At 48.3% G+C, this 17,535-nt stretch overlaps 1 protein-coding gene across 12 annotated transcripts in view; it reads left to right on the top strand.

Annotated features, from left to right (window-relative positions):
• The window catches only part of Dim1 (thioredoxin-like protein Dim1), a 126,568-nt gene that overhangs the window by 86,232 nt on the left and 22,801 nt on the right, over positions 1-17,535 (top strand). For 4 of the 12 annotated variants that reach the window (XM_075883295.1, XM_075883300.1, XM_075883299.1 and 1 more), the window contains one exon: positions 16,545-16,664. The exons of the other annotated variants lie outside the window; for them this stretch is intronic. In XM_075883295.1, coding sequence (XP_075739410.1) covers positions 16,545-16,664 — 120 coding nt within the window. The remainder of the gene's footprint in view (positions 1-16,544; positions 16,665-17,535) is intronic. 12 annotated transcript variants of the gene reach the window in all.

Here is a 17,535-nt window from a genome sequence, read left to right as displayed (position 1 = left end):
GTCCGCTGACCGTAGCGGATATCTGCCGGCGAGGCGTGGCAACTTCTAGACAAAAATGCGTTGCCGTTGCAAGCAACACTTCGGGGGTCAACAAGTGCGGTTAAGTGTATGCCACTGTTACTGTGCACGAACAAACTCGGCATGCTGAAAACGCCAGCCTTGCTGGCAACCATGTTGTTGCCATAGCAATGGCTCATATGATAGATATACGGGTCCATCGCCGAGCCGATGGGTGCGCTCCCGTGTTAGTTTATCTAGTCAGACGCACCTTGCAAATGAGCCAAGAAGTTGTGCCCTAAACCTAATATCATTGGGAAAATAAAAGGCGGAAAGGGGAGTGCAGTGATTGGAAAATTTCTTGGCCTTGTTCTTACCTATGCAGAACGTCACTCTTGACCCACCTTCGCCGCAGTACACTGTTAGCCTGCAGAAAAGCGTTTTAAGATTTGGAAGGGGCTGTTAGCACTAGACACAAGACACATTACAGTATTCGGCAATTACTCATGCGTGTATGTGCCACATAATTGTGAGTACTATTATCATGGCTGACTGGCAATTATTTTGGCACTGTATGATATTGCTGCAGCCCTACAAAATCAAAGAAAACTTTGCCTCCCCTTTTTTTTCACCACCTATACTCCTCAGTTTTACGAATTTCCCAAATCTGGAGGTCGCCAGCTTGGCAAATCCACATTTAAATCTTAAGAGTCTGTCAAAGGATTTGACAGGCATGGCAAATTTTAATATGCACTTCATGATTTTTTGCTGAGTGGGATGGTTCAAAATACTACTTCTATTGAAGTAGCATTGTTCTTATTGTGGGGTCTCGAAGAGAGCATGCGCTCTCGGAGCGAACTGACACACAGCAGACGCGGTTCGACCAAATGAAACAACACATTTATTTAACTACTCTTAAATCGATGATATTGTCAGCCAAATTAATACATCACTCGTGGGATGCATAATTCGTCACGAGTGATATATTAATTCGGCTGACGATACTGCTGCTTTAAAAGTAGTTAAATAAGTGTGTTGTTTGGTTTGGTCCGTCCGCATATTATGTGTGTCCGTTCGTTCCAAGAGTGGGTGTGCTCTCTTCAAGACGGCACAATATTCACTCTGCGGATTTCGAGGATGTTGAAGGATTTGTGCATTTTTTTTAGATAAATCTTATTCATAGTACTCTAAATGAGATCTTTTATGATAAAAAATAAATATGCTGCTCCCAAAATTGCTCCAAATTTTATTTTGGCTGTTGCACCCCTGAGCCGGGCTGCATATTTTGGTCCCTTTTTTGCAGTAGCTTTTCGATGTCTTCAGGTAGCACAGCACCTGCGAGAACAACGATGTTATCAATTTTTTTTGTATCTCTTGAATCCTTAGTCAGCATATTCCTCCACCTTGATTCGGTTAGCTGAGACACTGGAGCATCACTTCTATAACAGTCTTATTTACACCCCTGTCACAAGCAGCAACTTAGTGCACTTTGAGTGAGTACACTTCGCTGCGAGTATCATTTGTGCTCTGTCACACGAGCAAGTTTAGTGTCACTCGATGCAAAGTACAGTTGCCGGCAACTGTGTTTCCCAAACTCACTTCGCTGCAATGAAGTGTGTAGCCTCCGTACCAGTGGCTTGCACATATATATGCTGTTGCCTCAAGCAGCGCTCATACTATTTTTAAACTATTTATTTATTTAAAAATTTATTTAAAAATACTGCCAATCTCTTGTCGGGATTTTCGCAGAAAGGTCATCGGGAAAAGCACAATAAAAGCACACAATAAAAACATCCGTAAGTTATACATCGTTTAGGATACGCGTTACATTGATGCTACTAAGTTCTCACAATTTCTAACAATCAAATTCAAACAAATTCTAACCAAATTCTAACAACAAAGTTCTAACAGTAATTGTACTATATCCAAATGATTACAGTGTGGAAGAGTCAAAATAACACAGTCTAAAACAATGGATTTTGCAAAGATGACCACAATAGCGCAATATTAGGGTTTCAAACGCAAATGTTCTTCAACAAGACGTGAAAAAATATTTAAAGAATTGCTGCTAGTAATCATAGCTGCTAAGCTGTTCCATTCCCTTATTGATGCTGGGAAGAATGAGTGTTTGAAACATTCCGTACGGAATGCGTATTCTTGTAGCATTTCGGGGTGCTTCTTACGGGTGGGTCGTGATTGTTGAAGTGTAATGTACCTGGAGGCATCGATGTTGGTTTGCTTATGGCCTAGCTGGTACATGAATCGTAGGCGTGCTACTCTTGCTCGTTTTTGCAGCGTTAGCATGCCCGCTTCTTCGAGCATTTCAGTTGGTGAGTCTGTTTGCCTAAACTTGTTAAAGATAAATCGAACAGCTTTTCTTTGCACGCCTTCTAGCTTCGCAATATGTTTTTTTGTGTACGGGAACCAAACAATGTTCGCATATTCAAGAACAGATCTCACGTACCTGTTGTAGGCTAACAGTTTAATTTCTGAAGGTGCTAGTCGAAGGCATCGTCTCAGAAAAAAAAGTCGTTTCAGTGCGGTAGCTGTAACGTTAGAAACGTGGGCATCCCATCTCAGATCGCTAGTAAAGGGATGACTTGGTCTAGGAAGTGGGATACTATTGATGGTATATCAGAACTCTGACCATTCCCTTTTTCTTGTTACTGTCATTATAGCTGATTTTTTAACATTAAGTATCATTTGCCAATCTGAACACCAGTTTGATACTATTTCGAGGGCTTTGTTTAAGGCAAGATGATCTTCTGCAGAGTTTATTTCATGATAAATTATACAATCATCTGCGAAAAGTCTGACGTGGACGGGAATTTGACAGGGTAGGTCATTGATAAAAATTAGGAATAAGGTCGGAGCAAGAACACAACCCTGGGGAACACCGGATTTGACGGGAACTGTTGTGGATACTTGACCATTGAAATCAACAAATTGTGTGCGACCGGTAAGATAGTTTTTTATCCATTTCGTAACGGAGCCATTGCCTAAGGTACATTCTAACTTTTGTACTAGTTTTTTATGCGAAACCTTATCAAAGGCTTTTGCAAAGTCCAATAGGATAAGGTCGACCTGTTTTTGGTTGTCCACACTTAAGGATAAATCATGGGTTAGTTCTGTTAGTTGCGTGACTGTAGAAAGCCCCCTACGGAAACCGTGTTGAGAAGGCGACAAGATGCGTTCGTTTTCAAGATATATATTGATATGTTTTAAGATAATATGTTCAAGAAGTTTGCTGCAAGTGCAAGTAAGAGATATAGGCCTGAAGTTATTTACGTCATCTTTTGGGCCTGATTTGTGTATCGGTTTAACTTTCGCTTTTTTCCAATCATCCGGTATGGTGCATGTTGCTAGGGATTTATCAAATATGATGCACAGATATTTTGCCATCCACTCCGCATATCGGTTGAGAAACAAATTTGGAATGTTATCTGGTCCTGAGGCTTTTTTTGTGTCAAGTTGGAGGAGCAGATGAAAGATACCTTGTTCGGTTATCACGGGCAGTTCCAATGGTTCTTTGTTCAAAATGTCGATTGGTGGTTGATTGCCGTCATCGGCCGTGAAAACTGATTGGAAGTGCTCATTGAGCGAAGAAGGGGTAATAAGGCCATCTTGAGGATGACTAGCGTTTTCGCTAGACTTTGAATTTTTAAGAAAGCCCCAAAATTTTTGCGGCGAGTTTTTGATGAAAATCATTGTTGGTTTGCTATGAGGAATACCATTGTTTTTGTTATGCGGAATACTGCAATGTAATGAAAAAAACAAGTCATAATACACCAAGAAACCCCGCTACTCTCACCCTTGGGCAGTTTAAGGCCACATCCGCTAGGGAGGTGCGGCAGCACAGATCAAGGGGCTGTAATGCTGTGCAATGAATGCGTCCGGCGCGTTGTTTACTTCCAGGCACACTTGTATGTGAATCGTTCTCTAGTCATTTACGATGGCCTGTACTACTGGTGATACTTCTACGAAGACAACATGCTCCGACGATAAGACACAGGCGCAAAATTAACAAGTATATGTTGCACTAGAAATCCGCGATTTGCCACTGCCATCATTTTCGAAGTGCACTTCGCTTTCTCGCATAGCAGCCAACCGCCAAAATGACACTTTATGAGAGTAAGTATACTCACTGAAAGTGCACGTGCCACGTGTGACAGGGGTATTACTTGGTGCCACAATTCCGCTTTAATACAGTCAAATCTCATTAATTTGAACACGCTCAATTCGAACTTCCGGTTAATTTGAACTCACGATAAGGTCCCGTCAAAGCTATGTGTATTCCAATGGGCGAAAATGCTCAGTAATTCGAACGCCCAAGCACTTCCGACTGTTAATTCGAACATACCGCGCTCCGAAAATGCTCTCAGCGGCCCGCCCAATCCCGCCGCGACACGTGCGACACTTCAACGCTGCCCGCGAAGGAAATGAAAAAAAAAGCAAAGGCTGCGGCGGAATGTTTGCTCTCTCTCAAATGCCGATCTGCAATGCGCCCGTGTCACGCTTCTCCCTTTTCTGTCCCTGCCAGGCACTGCGTCGTGCTCCCGACAAGGTTGCAGAAATTAGGTGCCTTTTCTCATGTTCCAACCACTTCCACCACCACCATCGTCCCTGCCTTGTAAAGATTTGGATGCACGTTAAAGAACCCCAGGTGGTAGAAATTTCCGGAGCCCTCCACTACAGCATCTCTCATAACCATATGGTGGTTTAGGGACGTTAAACCCCACAAATCAAATCGATGCCTTATAAAGACCCTTCTCCTTCCAACGCCGCTCGCAAAGACAGCGAGGAAAAAAAAAAAGCTGTCGCTGGGTTGATTGATTGTGATTGTGTGGCTGAAAGAAAGAAAAAACGCACTATCTTGTGCAGCCCTTGCCCCCTTGTGGGAGCACGGCTCTGCGCCTTGAGGGGGGGGGTTACTCTCGCCCGCCGGTGCCACACTTCCCCCTTTCCCTTCCCTGTCACGTAACCCTCATCCTTTCAACGACGTGCGCGAAGAGAGCAAAAAAAAAAAAAAAAAAAGCTGCCGTGGAGTGTCGGTTTTCTCTCAAATGCCGATTTGCTTGTCTCCGCGGGGAGATGCTCCTCTTTTCTCAGCACGTGCTGGCCATGCTGCCATGCTGCAGCAGCGTTGCGGAAAGTGGGAGGCTCCGCTACGCAGTCGTCGTTGTCGTCATCTTTAGAAAATGTCGGCGCTGGACATTTCCGTGAGCAACTTCTCTTGCCAGGAGATTGCTGAAGCCGAAGTAGAAATGCTTTGCAAGCTCCGTGCGAAATTGTCTCGCTGCAAGGCAATCGTGTTGTTGCGTGACAGCGGGTTCGCGGACTCTGTCCAAAATATATCGGTGCTGCAGTGATGGATTCGTTCATGCAGTTTCCTCGGACCCCGCGAGCCGGAGACACCGCGGCGGTCGTTAAACTTATTATAAACAGACCACGAGTCTTCTTGCCGATGATTACTGGAAACGAGAGGTATTTGTCAACGCACCTGTTGCTTTCGAACGGAGCGTCGTTGTTTTTCGACCTTCAAACCCGGTGGCTGGTGTCTGGGAGGCCACGGCCGGGTCATGTGATGGCATCAGAGAGGATCATGCAAGCTACGGGAGTCGACCTCCGGCAGCCAGAGAGACCGGCTTCTCGAGAACACCACTTGTATTCTCAAATGGGCCCATGCCCTTTGTTTACGGTCGCGTGAAAAATAAAGGCCCCTCATAACCTTCACAGAGTCCGCAGTCTTATACATCCCCAACAAACTGGTTGGCAGCGGCGGGATAAGAAGAAGGCTGGCGGACACCTGCTGAAGAGAAAGAACTTTGACGATCCGGGATCATTGGGTTCCACTACGCAGCCAAAGCAAGCGAGGAAAAATCCACAACGAGTAAGTCGTCGATCTGGGTCTGGGATCGGCTGATAAGGCGACGTCTCCGGGTGACAAGGCCACCGCACGCTCGTGGTATCGGTGAGTACTTGAGCGGCTATTGTTTGCCAGACGATTAGAACTGGGTTCAATTGAACTGATTATTTTCGTTTGCCATCACAGGGTGCATGGTTATTTCGAAAATCGGTGTAGTCAGTTCTTGCTTAGCATGGATATAAGGAAGCTAACAAAAGACGAATTGCTGGTACTGGCGGAAGAACTTGGTGTGGGAGTAAATCTGAAAAAGAGGAAACCCGAGATGCACTATGCGATTCAGGAAATTGATTTTGAAAAGGACGAAATCGCAGAAGCATGGAAAAGATATGCCGTATTGAAAAAGAACGGGCAGACGCTAGAAAAAGGGATGAACAGAGAGAATAAAGACAAGCTGAGTTAAACGTGAGAGAGAACAGAAAAATAGAGCTTGAACTCGAAAGAATAAGGCTTGAGCAGGCGAGATTGGCATCGGGAGCGAGTGTGGCACCCGCTTTGCCTGACCATGTGAGGATGACTAGTTTGCTTCAGCCATTCAGCGGGGGGAATGACATCGGTCTCTACCTCATGAACTTCGAACGTATGTGTGATAGACATTCATTCACTCGCGACACTTGGCCACAAAGGTTGCTTGCGTTGCTTCCGGGAGAGGCATCACAGGTTGTTGCTCGTCTTAGCGCTGGTGAAGCAAATGACTATGATCTCCGGAAGTCAAGCCTGCTCGCTAAATATAAGCTCTCTACCAAAGAGTTTAGGAGAAGATTTAGAACAGGAAGAAAAAAAGCAAATTAAAGTTTTGTTGAGTTAGCTTGCAGCCTAACTGATAGCTTGGTCGAATGGATAAAAGGCTCGGGTGCAGAGGGTGACTTCGGTAAGCTTCAGAGCTTAATCTGTCTTGAGCAGTTCTATGAGTGCTTGCCGGACAAGTTACGCCTGTGGGTGAGAGATAGACAACTTGGCATCTGTGTGAAAAAAAAGCAGGGCAGCTTGCGTATGAGTATTTGGCGAGTCGTGGCTTCAAAGCGACTGGCCTCAGCATTTAGGGCTATCAAAAGCCTCATCCTGGGCAGCAGCCGTATTATAAAGGACCGCGAGACATGCGGGATGGAGAGGGCAAAGGACATTTCAATTCAGCGCAACCTAGTGTGAGTGTGAGCAAAGAACATGGAGTCTAAGGAAAAGGGCCAGGGAGCCAGTTACAGGAATTGGGAAATAGACGGCCCTCAATTTGCTATATTTGCGAAGAAGAGGGTCAATTTGCCAGAAACTGCCGAAAGGAAAACCTGTATTCGCGACTATAATAAGCAGTGATCCCAGTAACACCGAGCTCTTAAAGCCATACACCAAAGATCTAATTGTAAACGGGCAGAAGTGTAAAGTACTCGGAGAATCGGCAGCCACCATGGATGTGGTCCACCCAAAGTACGTATCAAGTAAGGAGTACATTTCTGAATGCGCTTGGATTCACCAAGCAGTCAGTGAAGATTCCGCGTGTCTGCCAATGGCAAAGGTTGAAGTGGAAGGGCCATTTGGCATTTTGGAAAACTGTCGCAGCTGTATCGAAAGGGTTGCCCGAGATGTACCCTTACCTTTTTTTCAATAAATCTGAGTCGCTGTTGAATGAACAGGGAAAGGCGTTTGCTGATGTTGATGCACAGGTGCTCGTGCTGACACGATCGAAAGCGAGGTAGCTTCCGGCACAATTGCATTATGCAAAGAGCAAAGATGAACCTCATGTGCAGGAATCAGTAACTGGGGGAAAGGTAGAGGAACAAACACAAATCAAAGAACCTGTGAGTGCGGAATAAGATAGAGCTAATGCTGACGCGGTGCGCCCGCATATAAGCGCCGGGCGTAAAGGGCACACCAAAACTGAGTGCGAGGGCACTTTGGTGGGACCAACTGTACCTTCTCTTTATACACTACTGAATGTTGGTCGAGATGCACTAAGGCCGCACAAAAAAACGACCCAACGCTTAAGGTACTGCACAGCAGCCTAGGCGAAGGCATCTCATCAAAAAACATTACGTTCAGTGAGAGAGGTAGTATCCTCTATCGTCTGCACAAAGATAAACCTGGCAGAAACTTTGACCAGATAGGAATTCCAGTCAATTATCGAAGGGATCCGCTGAGTGTTTGCCACGATCACCCCGGGGGGGGGGGGGGGGGGGGGGGGCAGGGCACCTCGGAATAAACAAAACTAAAGAGAGGCTACTTCAGGAATTTTATTGGCCAGGTTGTTTCAGGGATATACAGGAGTTTGTGCAAACTTGTCAGACGTGCCAGAAGGTAGATAAATACAACGGCAAGAAGAAGGCCCCAATGGTAAGAGTCCCTATAATTTCAGAACCATTCTCAAGGGTTGTTGTTGATATTGTTGGACCCCTATTGAAGACGAAGTCTGGGTACAAATATATTTTGACTATGTTCTGTCCAGCAACGAAATTCCCTGAGGCCATACCACTAGAAGAGGCAACTTCAGTGCAGGTAGTGAAGGCCCTATTGACCGTGCTCTCTCGCCTGGGTTTCCCAGCAGAGATGCAGTCAGACCAAGGGACTACATTTACAATTCGGAGTACGACGAACCTGGATCGCCTGCGTCCGACGCTTCGGCCCGCTGTCTCCCGTCTGCCGCTGCTTCGGCTCGTCCCCAGCCACACAGCCTACTGCCACATAATGGTCGCACGTGGCCCAATCGTGGCACGCCACCTCTATGGGCCACCACTGGTCATCAGCTGATTGGCGCACAGTTGCCTCGTAATCGCACGTGCCTTCTTCTTCTCTTCTTCTTCATTTCTTGTTGTCGCCTTCGTGCCACCTGCCCTCCGCTCGTGTTCTTCAGTTTTGGTTTGACGTTCCTCGGCGTCTTTAAGTCCTTCCCTTACAGGCGGAGAGGCAGCTGCATTCACGCTTCCAGCTCCCCAACGAGAGCGTCGCTGTCTTCGTCGAAGAAATAAAGCATCTATTTGGTCGAGCAGATCTGGAAATGCCAGAGGAAAAAAACTCGGATTCCTTATCAGAGGAGTGAAGGAAGAACTTTTTGCTGGATTAATGCGCAATCCAATGCGCAACCGTCAGCAATCTTCGGGACACCATAAGTGCTGTTGTGTAAGAGGAACTACGGAAGATGTTTCCGAGTTCTTGTCCTCAAGTTGCGACGTTGAGCGATGTCGTCAGACAAGAAGTTCAGCAGGCGCTGGGGACCGGACCATTAGTTCCACCAAGCCAGGAGCCCCGCCGCGATGGTCTAGTGGCTAAGGTACTCGGCTACTGACTCGCAGGTTGCGGGTTCGAATCCCGGCTGCGGCGGCTGCATTTCCGATGGAGGCGGAAATGTTGTAGGCCCGTGTGCTCAGATTTGGGTGCACGTTAAAGAACCCCAGGTGGTCGAAATTTCCGGAGCCCTCCACTACGGCGTCTCTCATAATCATATGGTGGTTTCGGGACGTTAAACCCCACAAATCACCAAGCCAGGAGCCTGAGTGGGCTCCACGAGAACCGAAAATCATGTCGTACGCCACCGCCGCGCGCAACCCGGTGCGCCCCGCCCAACCGACGTACTCTCCACCGCCACGCCCACAACCAAATGTCTACCGACCTCCTGCCGAAAGAGCCGTCCCTAGAAAGTCTGACGTGTGGAGGACTGACGACCATAGCCCGCTGTGTTTCCACTGCGGTGAACCTAGCCACTTGTGCCGTAACTGTTTCTATAGAAACCTTGGAATACGTGGATTTCACGTCGGCGTTTCACGTCCGCAACCTGGTCAAAGGCCAGCTGAGATTGAAGACTATTTGCAGCGACAAAGTTTGCCAGCAGACCGCTGCAGGTCACCATCGCCTTCATGTCGCCGTTACCCATCGCCACACTCTGCCAACACAGGAGCATCACGGGGAAGGTCCCCTAGCCCTCATTTGGGAAACTAAAGACGGCAACCAATGGAGGTGTGGTTGCTCCCTTGCACACCCCTGAAGACCCTCCCCCGCCCGAAAGTCCCAGTGGAGCAACACTACCGACAGCGTGTGGGAGACACGAGCGACATATCAGCACTAAGTTCCGTCCAAGCCGCAACAGTACACCACGACAGACCTGCAACGCCAAGTTAAAATCGACCGATCTGGCAGTGAAAATCGACAACCGGGACGTAATTGTGTTGGTTGATACCGGTGCTGACTTCTCCGTCATGAGTGCGGTGTTCGCCGATAAGTTGAAGAAGGTGCTGACTTCGTGGGAAGGCCCGCTGGTACGAAGAGCAGACGGTCACGTCATAACACCAAAGGGAAGATGCACAGCTCGTGTGGATGTGGAAGGGCATACGTACCCTACTGTTTTCATCATCCTGGACCAGTGCTCTTGGAACGTCATTCTCGGTGCGGACTTGCTTTCGGCAAACAAAGCAATCATAGATCTTCGAGCGCAAACAATCATCCTGTCACCAGATACGGGCGTCATGCGAAATCCAAGTCCTGCATTATCAGCGGCGCTAATGAATCTCAACGAGCACGTCACATTGCCACCATGCTCGAGTGCTGTCATCCCCGTGGGCGCTGACAGCTGCATCTGCGCGGAAGGTTTGGTCGAGGCCAACCAGAGTTTGCTCTTTGAAAAAGGTTTGGCTATCACCAGGGGAGTCGTTCACATCGTTGAAGGAACCGTCAGTGTACTAATCACTAATTTCTGCTCGGAATATCGTCACCTTAAAAAGGGCACCACTGTGGCACTATTTGAGACCATCCCGGACATAAGCGATGTACTCACGATCGACGACGCACTCCACCCTCGTACACATGTCGTGTTCTTTAACGTGAATCCGGCGTTGCTCCTGGAAAGACACGAAAGGCTGCGGAAACTGCTCTATAGCTACCAGGATTGTTTCGCCACGTCACCCAAGATCTGCCAGACAACGCTTGTGAAACATCGCATCATAACTGATGAAAATGTGCAACCAAGTCACCAATTGCCGTACCGTGTGTCCATGAAAGAGCGCGAGGCAATCCGGAAACAGGTACAAGAAATGCGTCATGACAACATCATTGAGCCCTCCCAAAGCCCGTGGGCTTCCCCTGTAGTGATCGTGAAAAAACGGGACGGCACTTCAAGATTCTGCGTCGACTATCGCTGACTCAATAAGGTAACAAGAAAGGACGTTTATCCGCTCCCTCGAATTGATGACACCCTCGATCGTCTCTGCAATGCCAGATACTTTTCATCTATGCAACTAAGGACTGGCTATTGGCATGTGGAAGTTGACGAAAGGGATCGCGAAAAGACGGCGTTTATTACACCAGATGGACTATACCAGCTTAAAGTCATGCCATTTGGACTTTGCACTGCCCCTACAACTTTCCAAAGGGTAATGGACACCGTATTGGCTGGCCTGAAATGGCAAACTTGTTTGGTGTATTTGGACGACGTCATAGTCTTCGCTCCATCTTTCGAGGAACACATCAGCAAGTTAAAAGTGGTACTTGATGCACTTAAGGCTTCAGGACTTTGTGGGCAACTGTGGGCACAGGTTAGCCAGATGAGGACAGAGAACGTTCTAGGACAACGAGAGACATTTATATACACGAAGACGGACAAAGTGATACACACAACATTAACTCACATATATATACACGCGTTCACGGTCCTACGCGAAAGGGAGTTGATGTTCTTGTTCGTCCACTCACATTCTACTCTTGGGCGTGAACGTTGCGCTTGACCTTGAGCTCTCTGGTAGTCAGGAGGCGGTGTGCCTTGTGCTTGCGGAGTTCGTACCGAGGCGGGGCCCGGTCTAGAAGATAACCGCCAGGGGCATCCCAGTACGGTGGTCAACGCCTGGGATCGCCTGTACACCACCGAGAACAGCATACCGCCAACTGCCGCGAATAGACTTGGGACAGCGTCTCGCTCCGAGACCAGAACAGCAGCTGGCCGTGACGAACGTTGCTTCAGACCAACGTTGGGGTGAGGTGGGGCGACGCCCAGTCCAGGACGCACACGAGGACTTCAGCGCCGAGACGAGGCCCGGACACCGAGGGTCAGAACAAGCAGCCGGGGCATGGCCCGAACTTGGCCTTGCTCTCTGCTCTCTGGGGTTAGCCGAGCTGTCCCCGTGCCTCGGGAGCTTTTGACGTGGTACGCACACGAGCACGCGCGTAGGCGAGCTCATAGTTTTACCGCTATCACCATCATGATGATTCCCGCGCACCCTGAAATACTAAATCGGCCCCGCACACCGATTTTCTACGTCAAAGCATGACGCACACTCTCCAGGGCAGCATTTTTTTACCACAGGTGTCCATTCGAATGGGCTGTCTTTTCGCAACAAGCTCGTCAGTGGGTGGACTACGTCCGCAAATCGGGGCACAAAGCGGCGAAGATAGGAACATAGGCCGAAGAAGCTGCGAAGTTCCTTCAGTGTCCGGGGTGGTTTGAATGTGCCGACTGCTTCGATTTTGTTGGGATCTGGCCTGACACCATCTTTGTCAACTAGGTGACCGAGGACTAAAGCTTGTCGTTCACCAAACTGGCACTTCTTAGAGTTCAAAATGAAGCCAGCCTTTTCGACACAGTCTAAAACAAGGCTTAAACGGACGTTGTGCTCTTCGAAGGTACGCCCAAAAATGACGACGTCATCCAGGTAGCATAAGCACGCCTCCCATTTAAGACCACGAAGGACAGAGTCCATAAACCTTTCAAAAGTGGCGGGGGCGTTGCAAAGCGCAAACGGCATCACATTGAATTGGTACAGTCCATCAGTCGTCACGAATGCGGTCTTCTCCTTGTCTGAAGGATGCATAGGTATCTGCGAATATCCTGATTGTAAGTCTATTGAAGAAAAGTACGAAGCCGAGTGTAAGCAGTCAATAACATCGTCAATCCTAGGCAGCAGATATACATCTTTTTTGGTCGAGGCGTTGAGTCGTCTGTAATCAACGCAGAACCGACAGGCATCATCTTTGTTCTTAACCGAGATGACTGGTGCTGCCCACGGGCTACACGACTCTTCAATGACACCCTTCTTCAGCACTTCCTGAACCTGGTTGGCTATAACTTTTCGTTCTAATGACGACACTCGGTAAGGCTTTTGTCGGATCGGATGGGCAGTGCTGGTGTCACTCCTATGGTGAGCGCGAGAACATGGTAAAGGTAGTGGCTTCTCCTCTTGGCAAAAGTCAAACACAGAAGCATGTCGCCTCAACAGATGGCGTAACGTCTGCTGCTCGTGTGACCGCAAAGTGCCGCTAATCATGCCTAGGATCTGCGACTCGTAAGAGCAACTGCGCTTGCCAAAGACTGTACCTTTCTTATTTTCATCGTTATTAGCGACCGCTACAGAAGCTTCAGTGGAGTCATCGAAGCCGCCAAGCTTCATTCCTCGAAGGAGCACAACCGGCATTGGTGAACAGTTCAGTGCCCACAGAAAGGTTGCTCCGTCATCAACACATACCAAACAACAAAAGATGAGTATGCCTTTATTAGCGCATTGAATGATGGCAGGTTCAACGATGGCATCAAAAGATGTGGCAGATTCTGGGGCGAACACCGCAACTGACCTCATTGACCATGGCAGCACTGTCAGCTTATCGGAAACAATCAGGGCGTCCTACGGTGCCTGCGGCGCCTCATCGTTGAGGGCAGGAACTATGTCACCGCTGACGGAAAGTTTACCGCTTTCACAGTCTATGAAAGTGCCACATCCTTGGAGAAAGTCAAGACTGAGAATCACATCGTGGGTGCAGCGTTGCAGCACAAGAAGCTCTGTTGGGAGCACCTTTCTTGCCAATAAGACATCGACGGCAAACTCCGTTAGGATGAAGTGCTTCCCCACCAACACCACAAAACCTTGTTGATTCGCCCCAAAAAAACATAACTTTGCGGCCAGTGCGGCTTTTGAAAGAAAGACTCATAGTCTTTCTTTCAAAGCACCAGTGTTCACCAAAGCACTTGTACAAAAGCCATCTATTTCCACACGTATCTTGTTCTTGGACATTATAACTGGTGGAGGCATCTGAGGCAAATCCTGTTGTGCGACCTCACCTCCATCGGTTGAGCTGGCTAGTTTCCCGGCCGCGGCGGTGATGACAGGCGTCGTCCCGGCGAAGGGGAACGATGCAGTCGGCCAGATAGAGGCGTCAAACTACGGTCAGAAGCGGGAGAACTACCATGGTGGTTTCCCTGCCGTGAGGTACTCCTGGAATAGGCGGGCCAATGACCGTTGTTGTAACCAGTGCCCGCTGGCGGAAACTGATGGGGAATGGTATCGGGATGTCGGCTCTCTCTGTCAAAGACAGAACCGAGCTATATGCCCAGCGATACCGCAACGGTAGCACACAGGGGCTTGGCGGTATGCATTGTACTCCTGGAAGGCATTGCGCTGACGTGGTGGTGGTACATTTACATCTTCGTTCGGGTCGTAATGGGTGTTGGCTGGCTCATGGGGATAACTGAAGCGGTCTTCGTACCTCGGCAGTGGGTAGTTATTGCGCTGTGACCTCGGTGGTGAGGGTGGCCTGTAGTTGCAGTCATCGATGCCTGCTGCGGCAATTGACACGGAAAGGCGAGAGGAAGGCGGTGCGGGTGTAGCTTTGTACGGCGTCTGGCGAGCGTGTCGAGTGAGCTCTTCTCGAACGATCTGGCGTATTGTCGACACGAGATCAAGCGGCGTGTATTCGTCAACACTTGCCACGGTAGTTACATTCGGTAGGCGACCGAACTTGGGGGTGATACGTCGCATCTTCAGGGTTTCGAATGTACGACAGTGGCTTATGACGTCGGTTACCGTAGCAAGGCTGTCTTTGCTGATGAGGAACTGATACACGTCCTCGGCAATGCCCTTCAACAGGTGGCCAACTTTGTCTTCCTCTGACATAGAAGGGTTGACAATCTTGCAGAGCTTCAAGATTGCCTCGACATAGGTCGTGCACGTCTCTCCTGGGATCTGAGCTCTCTGCAGTAACGTTTGTTCCGCTTGCTTTCTCTTAGCTACGGAGTCTCCAAAGCACCCTCTTATTTCAGAAACGAAGCGATCTCATGACGTGAGGGCATCTTCGTGGTTCTCATACCACACGAGTGCTGTGTCTGTTAAGAAAAATACTACATTGGTCAGCTGGGTCACCGCGTCCCACTGGTAGTATTTGCTCACCCATTTGTAGTGTGTGAGCCAGGCGTTCATGTCCTCGCCAGATTCGCCACCGAATGTGTGAGGCACTATCAGATCCTGACGCAACCAGGGACCAGCCGCACGCGAACCTGGCATTAGCGGTGCTGCTTGGACTGGTAGGTCTGTAGCTGCGGGGACCCGGTTTCCTTCTTCGTGATGAGACATCTCAGCTGCCAGTGGTAACGGGGGCAGTCCAGCAAGGCGGCGGCTTCGTCATAGATCAGGCGCTTAAAGCGTCGTATTGCTTGGTTGATTACCCAGCGCCTTCACCACAAAACTGTTACGGTTGAATTAAAGGATAGGTGGATTTATTTACAGGGTGAGGATGAAGTTCGGCAATTGCGGTAAAGATGGAGTCCTCAGGCCACACCAGACAACGTAGTCTTTCTCTTCTACCTACTCGGCACATACTACAGCCCGGCTCATACCGTAGCAATATATATACCCGTATACACACACACACATATACTCCTAAACTTTTACATAACTATACAAACACAAAGCCACTCACACAGGCATATATGCATTCAGGGAATGCTAATGCTTTAACTTAGGACACACAATATTACAATAAATTTCCTTACAATGTTACGAATTACCAAATAGCCCGACAATAAGTTTTAATCAGCTCTAACTGGACTTTCACAATGGAGGAGACAGCGAGCAGTCATTACTATATTCGTTGCATCGACACGCTGCATTCAGGTAGTTGAAACAAGTGACCTAAAGTGAAGATATAAGGCAATCAAAACTGAAGGTGAGGCAGAGCTAGAACATACTTTATTCTTTAACTGCGGTGATCGATGCTTGTGTTCTTTTTTTTTCTCGTACAACTTGTCCAAGAACCGGTACAGTTGTGCAGGTGAATCATGTGCCTTGGTATTTTCAGCACTGTCGTGGCTCACAGCAATACTGTGTATTTCGTTCCGCTTTTGTGGGGCCGCTTCTATTGTGAAACGCAGCATTCGCGAAGCAAACGCAGCTTTGTGAAGCGTGCAATGTTCATGGCACAGCACCAAAGTTTTCAGCACTGACTGAAAAACATGTGTGCGCGCATGCCACTACTGTCAGCTGTCAGTGAAACAGGCTTAATGGGCTGCACCCTCTGCTGCACCTATACTCAGTTTCCCTACAGCTTGCCGCCAAAGCCACAGCACTGCCTTAGCTTTGCTTTGCCAACTTGAGCTTGGGGTCTCAATTGGCGGTATGCAGTCGGCCTTGATCCGGGCGACGGCAATATTATTACCACACCATTTTGAAGGTCCGTTCGAACGCGCTGTTCATGCTGTCTGTGCGTTGGCTTGCATGAGCTGTTCCAGAGGTCCCCAAATCACTGTACGGATTTCCCACATCGCATGTGCAGCGTGGGCCGACAAAATGGCAACCCCTGTCTTTAGCACACCTCGTGGATGATGTAAAAGGCATTTTGGCCATCTATAGCATGGTTATGGCTGTCTCTTCTTTTCTTTATCTTTCAGGGACGAAGCTTCTTCGAGTCGAGCCATGTTGGCCGTTCGTCATGATGCGCCATGACGATGGAGAACAAGCGTGTTCCAGAACACATTCTCTTTCTGCTGTAATGGCGCAAAACATGCAAGGTACCCACTGTACGCCATGATGATGACGATAAAGAACAAGCACGTTCCAGACCACATTTTCTTTCTGCCATCACAGCATAACACATGCAAACATGCGAGATACCCACTGTATGTCATGAGGGTGATGATAAAGAACAACCATGTTCCAGACCACACTTTCTCCTTCTGCCATCACGGCACAGCACATGCAGATGGACAAGCGTTTTAGACCACACATTTTCTTTCTACCAAACGGCACAGCATTGACAAGGTACGCATTATACGCCATGATGATGAAGAAGAACTAGCATGTTCCAAGCCACATTCTGTTTCTGCCATCACAGCACAACACATGCAAACATGCGAGGTACCCACTATATGTCATGACTGTGACGATGAAGAACAAGTATAATTTAGATCACACATTCTCCTGCCATCACGGCACAGCACATGCAAGGTACCCACAATACGCGATGATGATGGCAATGAAGAACAAGCGTGTTTCAGACCACACATTTTTTTCGGCCATGACTGTGCAGCACATGCAAAGTACCCACTATACGTCACGACGATGATTTTGTTTCTGCCAAAACGGGACAGCACTGACAAGGTACCCACTATATGCCATGATGATGACGATAAAGAACAAGCACATTCCAGACCACATTCTCTTTCTAAGATCACAGCACAACGCATGCAGACATGCAAGGTAACCACTATATGTCATATGTCATGACGGTGACGATGAACAAGCGTTCCAGACTATACATTCTCTTTCTGCCATCATGGCGCAGCACTTACAAGGTTATCCTCTGTACGCGATGATGATAACGATGAAGAACAAGCGTGTTCCAGACAACACCTTCTCTTTCTGCCATGACCGCACAGCACA

The sequence above is a fragment of the Rhipicephalus microplus genome, unplaced genomic scaffold, assembly GCF_043290135.1.
Source record: "Rhipicephalus microplus isolate Deutch F79 unplaced genomic scaffold, USDA_Rmic scaffold_16, whole genome shotgun sequence".
In the NCBI taxonomy this organism is placed as follows: Eukaryota; Metazoa; Arthropoda; class Arachnida; order Ixodida; family Ixodidae; genus Rhipicephalus; species Rhipicephalus microplus.
The sequence above is the reverse complement of the archived record's forward strand: the minus strand, read 5'-3'. Positions and strand labels throughout refer to the sequence as shown.